The sequence below is a fragment of the Haplochromis burtoni genome, unplaced genomic scaffold (genome assembly GCF_018398535.1).
Source record: "Haplochromis burtoni strain Fernald_Lab_line unplaced genomic scaffold, NCSU_Asbu1 Contig_583, whole genome shotgun sequence".
NCBI classification, from domain to species: domain Eukaryota; kingdom Metazoa; phylum Chordata; class Actinopteri; order Cichliformes; family Cichlidae; genus Haplochromis; species Haplochromis burtoni.
In genome coordinates, this window is record NW_024582944.1 from 272946 (window position 1) to 281056 (window position 8111).

At 41.9% G+C, this 8111-nt stretch overlaps 1 protein-coding gene across 1 annotated transcript in view; it reads right to left on the reverse strand.

Moving 5' to 3' along the window:
* Window positions 1–7533, reverse strand: part of grin3a (glutamate receptor, ionotropic, N-methyl-D-aspartate 3A) — a 54113-nt gene extending 46580 nt beyond the window's left edge. Inside the window, exon 1 of the mRNA XM_005948267.3 lies at window positions 6152–7533. Within this exon, the coding sequence (XP_005948329.1) occupies window positions 6152–6907 (756 nt within the window). The 5' untranslated portion in view covers window positions 6908–7533. The remainder of the gene's footprint in view (window positions 1–6151) is intronic.
* Between the last annotated feature and the right edge of the window lie 578 nt (window positions 7534–8111).

An 8111-nucleotide genomic window follows, 5' to 3' on the forward strand; every position in this document is an offset into this window, starting at 1 on the left:
TTCCAATCCAATCCAACCCACTTTCATCGCAGCACCACCATCAGGTCGCTTACAGGACTATTATTATGTAAAACTTCCGTCTGTGCTTTTAGCTGACTCCTGAAAGCAAGTCGCAGCTTATGGCAGTAACACCGCAATTTCACCAGAATCTGCAAATTTACAGTTCATATTTCTAATTCTAGTTTCAGTTTTATTTAATTTTATGTTCATGAAAGGTTATAAAAGTCTTTTTTATTCGTACGCTGATGTATTCAAATTATGAATGAAAGACCATGTTGGTTTTAATAGCAGTTGAAATATTTTCTTCAAGAGTCTCAGAATAGAAACACGATAAAAGGAGAGTCAATATTGAACTCAGCAGGTGTCTGAACACATTACTGTCAGAGATTAAATAATGAAATTCACTATTAAGGTGAATAATTGATGTTGGGTTTCAAGTTGTTCTACACTGGTTGGTTCCAGAAGACACACCTTGTTAACAAAACACTCAGTTCCATAGTGTTGAGCTATAGTATGAAGCTCTTTCATTGGCATAGTTATTTCCTGTTTGGTGGTAATGAATTTGCTCATTTGTTTGCAATAATCAGTTAAATGCAGACTACACACATAGATCAGAGCAGATACATTTGAAAGGTGACACTCATCCCTGTAATACTTGAAATAACATTAAATACAGGACAGAGGTGCAACAACTAGAGTCATGGTGCCACGACAATAACTTGGTCTTAAACACCAAAAAGACCAAGGAGATCATTGTAGATTTCCGGAGGAAGGGTCATAACAACCATCTGCCTCTCTTCATCGGCAGTGAGGCGGTGGAGAGGGTGAGCAGTTTTAAATTCTTGGGGGTAACTGTGACCGAGGACCTGTCCTGGGGCAACCATATCACCTCAGTTGCACGGAAAGCCCAACAGCGCCTCTACTACCTGAGGAGACTGCGGAGCGCACACATTCCCAGATCTCTGACGTTGAACTTCTACAACTGTGCCATCAGCAGCGTTCTGACGTATGGATTTCTAGTGTGGTTCCCCAGCTGCACCAAGGCCGATCAGCAAGCACTCCAGCGGGTGGTGAAAGAAGCTGGCAGAATTATTGGAATAAGTCTGCCAGAGATTAGTAATATCTTCCCCACTTGCTGTCTGAGACGGGTGCACAGTATTCTGCGGGACCAACATCACCCTGCGCGCCACCTTTTCCACCTGCTGCCCTCAGGGAGAAGGTACAGGTCTATACAGGCCAGAACATCCAGACTGGCCAACAGCCTGTATCCACAGGCTGTGAGGCTCCTGAACTCTCTGCCCCCCTCTCACAGACAATAACCATATCCAACTTCTTAATAGCACTGAACTTACTTGTCATGTTCTCATGTTGTTGCTAAGGATTGTCTTATTGCACTGGAGTCACACTGGGTTAAATATTTACACTTGGGTTTTAAGGGGTATTTATTATTTTCTTCATTATTTTATTTACGGGTTGTATGGAAGCCCCAAATGCAATTTCATTGTTCTCTGACAATGACAATAAATAAATAAATACAAATACAAATAGGTCAGAGGGCTGCATGAGCTGCATGAGCTGCCAGATCTGCGTCAGTATACCTCGGCATACTGTACCCAGTATACAATATGGCACTTAATCAGTCGCACACTTGTTTGCTTGCCTGAACCCACAACACCAAACACAGAATTAAAGTTGTTTAAGGGACCTGAGTGAACCACTTTAATTGCTTTACAACTTTTACACAAGCTTTGCACAAAAAAGTTCATTAGATTAATCTGTTGTTTAATTTAATTTATCCTGTTAATCACTCTGTCTAATAGACATGCAAATAAGATATTTATTAATCAGCTTATTGCATACACATGGATAGATTGTTGCTGGAACAAAAGCACCTACAAAAGCAATTGCAAATGTTTTATTTCAGATTTAAAAGTCCTCTATCAGGGAGGAAAATGGTAATGCAGTCCACAGGGCATCAGAGTCTCACCTGCTCTCATTCTCCAGGAGGATTGGATGGATTATTTTCAACTGCGGCACTTCTGCACTGTGATCTCCATAAATCTGTAACCCTCTCTTTGTTCTTCATGTAAATAAACAGGAAAAAAAATTGTACTGAGTGTGGCTCCTTGCTCCCCTACATAAATACAGAGATCTGCTGCTTTCAGTGTGCTGTGAAATCCCGGCTCTGTTGTCACTGTGCTCTCTTTTTTTAATCCCTCCTTGCTTCAAAAAATGATTTTCCCCTGTGATTTCCACATCTAAAACACATTAGCTGCAACTTGTTGTGCTAAGAAACTTGCAGAGTTTGCTGTATGGTAAAAAAAAAAAAAGGTATGGACTGACAGACTCATGAACCAGTGGACAAATCCAGTAATGACTTAGTTATTGTTCTTAATACAATGAATCATCTAATCAAAGAAAAATCAATAACCATCTACCATTTGTTATTGTAATACAATCGTTAGTTAACCAATTTAGTTAAATGAATGCATTGCAGAACAACTGAATTGTTATGGAAGACCTATTACGCTCAGTACCAGTTTCATATTTTTTATTTTTGTATTCCACTAGAAAAGCTGTGGAGGATCCACAGTTCAAAATAATCCTTATCTATCTGCACCCTCAGTTCATCCTCTGTCTCCCTTCAAGGCCAGCCTCGCCTTGAAGCCAAGTCTCTTCTGATTGGATGGCCCTCGCAAACAGGTTTGAACACTGCGTGGGAGATACTGCACTGATCACAGCTAGAGCTGTGTGGCTAAGATGATCGCGTAAATGATACCCACTCTCTTGACATCATGATGGAAACTAAGGATTAAGAGCAGTCTAAAGCTCAAACCTTTGGATCCAAAGGCATTCTTGCACATATATTAAACTTAGTACTTAACATGGGCCTATTATACTTTTTTATACCACATATACTGTTAGATTGCTGGATGTTTCAAAGATTGCAAGTCGACTGCTCAAACTGAATGACCATTTGCATGACACTATGTGGAAAGGCTGCTCAGTATAGACAGAATTTATTACATGTTTTCTGTAGGTCTGATTACATTGGAGCAGTATACCTAATAAAGTGTTTATATGGTATATATTGCACATACATCATGATATTAGCGCATACCCTATGGTAGCAATGTTGATTTTTCGCATACAGTTAGTGCTGACACATAACTGGAATAAGTAGCAATGTGAAGATGCTCTGTCTTTCTGTATATATGTGCGTATGTAGCTATCTTTCCACAGTCTCTGGGTCAGCATGGGATATATTTCCACTTTAAAACTAAGTCCTCCTATCTGAGATGACTGGTCTTTCCCAGAGAGCTTCCTTTTGCCAAGAGTTCCTCAGTTCTTTGGCTTTTATATGCTAAATTCTCATCCCTTTCCTGCTATCAAAACCACTCACCACAACTCCCAGCCCAGTTCCTTTACTCTGAGGTCACTTTATCCTTTGCTCCATAATCTCCATATTCTCATGCAGCTTCATCATTCTGACACTTACATAACATACTGTGGGCAGATCACGTTATCAAAATTTTTTTTTTTTTGATGATTCATTCTATTACACAAATGTTCAGCTGTGAACCTTGTCTTTAAACTTTGACTTTAAACATTCCAGGATAAAATAAAAACTCAAGGTCAAACAAAGTGAGGAAATAAACACTAATGAGATCATCTCAAGACATCCAAAAAGTTTTTGCACTTTTCACACTCAAAAAATGTTTTAGAGAAATTGCTGTCAGCCTGCAGTTGGGATTTGCCAGTGAAACTAGATTGAGTCAGAAGGGAGTTAAGCCATTTCTCTAAAAGTCTCACACAAGCACTGCACACACTATTTCCTAGTCAATTTTTTTGCACATGTTCATCCTTCCATTCAACAGTTTTCCCATCTACTCCTCTATCAATCAATCATCCTTAACTTTTGGTTTGTCAGCTGTATCCATTACTGTTATTTCACTTCTAGGAATCAGTTTTGACTTTAAACACCTGCTGACTCCTTACAGAGAAACCCTTCCTTGTGCACAGAGCAGGAAATTAGATATTATCCTAGAAACACGCACACATTCTTACGTACACATATACACCAACACATAAACAGACACAAACTGTCTGACAAAGCCACACACACACATTACTATACCCTAGTAGGTGGCAAGTATCCCAGAACCCTTCAGTCCAGCTAATGGGTTTGGATGTGTGCATGAAAAAAACACATTCTTTGTCCCTCCTTTGGATGTTTGTGTGTAGAATATTACAAATACAGAAACACATGCAGATTGTTGGCTTTCTCTCACTGATGTGCAATATCTCTTCTTTGTAGCATCACCCAATTAAAGAGGTTTACAGTGTATTACACCAAATCATTTTTGGGAATGTGCGTGTGCCTATTCCTTCTTGTGCTCGATAGCACAAACAAATAAGGGGGCAAACTCACAGCAGGTGTTTTTTCCACAGAATTATTACTGATGCCCCTCCACGCTAATGAATATAGTATTTACATTACTAACTAGTTTCCCCTTTGCTCTCATTTTAGCTGCAAACTCCACCAGCAAGCTTCGCACTGATGTGTTGTGCAAAAGTTTATTTTTCAACAATCTCCAACGTAAGAACTGCTGCTGCTTTTGCCTTAACTGTTAAAAATTGACATAAATCAGAATAAAAATCCATATCATTTTATACTGGTTTCAGGGTATTGTTTTATTTTCCAAAAGCCCTGACAAGAATCTATAGTGTTTATATAGATATATACAGTGCTCATATATTGAGCACTTTTGACTCATATACGTAAGTCTGAGTAAATAAAGAATTACAATTACAAAAGAATCCATGTTTGTGCCAAAAGAAATGTTTACTTGTACTGAAGGATTAAAGTTCCTTATTATTTATAATAATAATAAGGAGTGTATATTGGTATATGGAAAAAAAAAATCAGAACACCACTGCAAACTTTAGTTTATATAGTGATGTAATGGTTTCCTGCCAAGTCTGGACTCCATATGGTATACACAAGGAACTGTACTCAAGGTATTGCCAGTGGTATAATGTAAAAAAATGAAGCAAAGTTTTAGCCTCACTGTAAAACCACCGAAATACACTCAAAATCTCCTCCATGGTTTATTATGTGGATTCACCTTTTGAACTGGTCCGATGAGAGGAGTGTCATGCAGCTTAAAACGGTTCTGCATGAATGGGTTTTTCTTGTATGCTACAGTTTTCTGACACTAATCTCATTATTAGATATGGGCCTGCTAAATATTAGTAGCTGGGTGGCTAAAGAGCAACCTTTTACTTCTTTGTTAAAGGGAAAGGTGTTAGGTCATAAATGTACATGCCAACACAGTGATTTAACTAAAGAGTGTTGTCCGCCTTTACCTCCGTTGTCCAGCAAATGAGATGTCAAAATATAGCATCACACTGACTTATGACTAAGAGTTTTGACTGCAATATACTGCCATAACCTCCTTCACCACAGTGCAGACATAGTGGGATTCTGAATATCAACAAAGTATTTGTTTATGTATCTATACCGCGGGGCATGTGCTGCTAGGTGCACACTGTTGTTGACTGCACACTGTCAATCAAACCATTTTTAAACATTTTATTCTGCAGAAGAGAAGCACTGCTCTTTTTTCTGCTGAAACACCCTTTAAATTCAGTAGATTTCAGCACCATGGACAGAGCGGCTTTCCCCCATGCTCCTTTTGTCTTTGACTGTTTAATGAAACTTTTTTTTCAGAGTTATGAAAGCCAGCTTGTGCCATTTCACCTTAAATTGTGCCATTTAAGTTTGATTGACTGGGTAAACGCTGAACAAGAACGGGAAGATCTGTGCTCTTGTTGAAGGGACATCAACAATCAGCCACTGAAGGAGGCGTTTCTAGCTCTAGTCCCTGGCTTAAATGATGGCCACTGATGGCTCGCGGTGCACTGTAGTCTGTATCCACACGTATTTAAATTAGTTAAATAAATTACATGCATTCGGTGCATGGTGTACACGCACTTTAAAGAGGTTGTCAGACTGCGATGTAAAGTTTCTTGCGTTATATTACTATAACACGTCACACCAGTGCAGACACACCACATTGCAGTTGTATGCCGAAGTGAAGCAATCAACAGTTAACAGTTCAAATTTAGCTAGGAAATAACTTTTTACCTTACTGTGGCGCGAGAACTCCCTCTGCACAACGCTGACTACAGGTACCTGAAGCGCGAGTGAGACGAATTCCAACTTGACGAACTCGTCCCTGTTCCGTGGAAAGGCGATCATGGCAGAAACCCCCTGCACAACCACGGTGTGACATACACTCTCCACGAAGGACAGCGGGTCCTCGTTTTCGGGGTTGCCCGTAGAGGAAAAGGAGAACGCGGGCAGTTCTCCGAGTGTGGATCCAACAGCCATGACAATCTCCAAGGATAAATTGTAGGGTAGCAACCCAGCCCGGTTCAGAGCCTCGACGGCAAGCAGAACCGAGTCTCGGGGTGCGAACACGCGATTTTCCGCCGAGGTGTTCTCCTCCCGTTGGCGTGCCTGGCTTTTACTCCTGTTTGCGCCACGCTGACTGTTAACGGACGCTCTAGTCCTAAGGCTACCATACCCAGGCGCACTGGCACTTGTTTTAAACGGTCTTTCCAACTCCAACTGCTGCTCTTCTGTCAACTCTCTTTCGTCTCCCCAGTCCTCAGAGCCGCTGACAGCCATAGCAGAGAGCAAGCGAGGCTGAACGTGCAGAGCTCCTATCCGAACCGTGTGGCCGATTCGTTTGAGCACTTGGCACGGTTGCGGGTGCGAGTGAGCGCAAATCGGAAGAAAGATGAGAGCGCACAACACTAAACATATTAGTGGCAAGACCCTGGTGCCTGGTCGCGCTGCCGGGCCACTCATCATCACCATCCCCACCGACTTCATCATCCCCGCTCCACAGCTCCTCCGGATGCCCGGTCCAACCACACAGCGGCTGAACACCGGGACCGCTCCGTTGGTCTGCGTCTTGGCCCCCTGCCTGTGGCCCCGGTGTGCCGCACAGACCAGCGGTAGCCCCCGCAACAGGACCGGTTCCAGCTCGTGGTAAAGTTGTGCGTTTTCCCTCGGACACAGACAACAGGCTGCTGAGGCGCGAGATTAGGCACGAGCCGCGCACAAGCAAAAAATGATCCCCAAAAGTGCTGTTTTTCATCTCAAAAGATTTTCATCATTCAAGCCTCGGATTACTAAACATGTCGTGGAAACAAACGGCAACATTTCCACATATTCCACAGGCAGAAAAGAAAATGCAGCAGAGTGTGTAGGCAAGCCCTGCCTAGGTCGAAAAAGGTTAATGCGCATCAAACACATTCCAAAGCAGTGAAATCCACCTCTGGAAAAGTCTGATAGCTTAATGGAGTCAAAGGAAAATCATCCCATTATCATCCACAAGGCAGGGGCAAAGGCAGCTGTTTTTTTTAAACGTTTCCCCCTTTTTAAAAAAACACCCAGAAAAACAAAAGACACCCAAGTAGAAGCTTTCCAGAGCGCACGCGCTGCTTGGCTCGAGTCAGCCTCTGTGTTGGTGAGACCACTGGCACCAGAGCGTGGTCTTTCTGCGCACATTCCAAGGAGATTTAACCCCATGTTTACTTTACAACCCAGCCACCCCTCACTTTTCACAGTGTCAGTGCGAAAGAAATGCGGACATGGTCATTGGCATGGTACTGGTGTCATTTATTCATAATCCCGACATGTCAAAAAAAAAAAAAATACAGCACATTGATTATGTGTCATGTGGGAAGATTTGTGAGATTTTACTGGAGACAAAACCAGACAGCTACCTGTTTTATGTATGAGGACACCCAATCATACATTGTTTAACGGATGTGTTTCTTTGGTAAGTCACATGTCAGAGGTCACCCGGGACCCAATCAGCAGGCCGAGTTTAAACAGGATCCAGATTAACGATTGGTTAATGGTCTGATGGTCTGATCTAGATTAATGATTGGCTAATGATCACTTTTGAAATAGGAGGCACGCCCACTGAGATACTGGAAGATAGATGACCCTGATCGATCCAATATGGGCTGACCTTACAGGAAAGGACTGAAACAGGGAGAGAGTCGGGGAAGAGAAATTTTGACAGGAG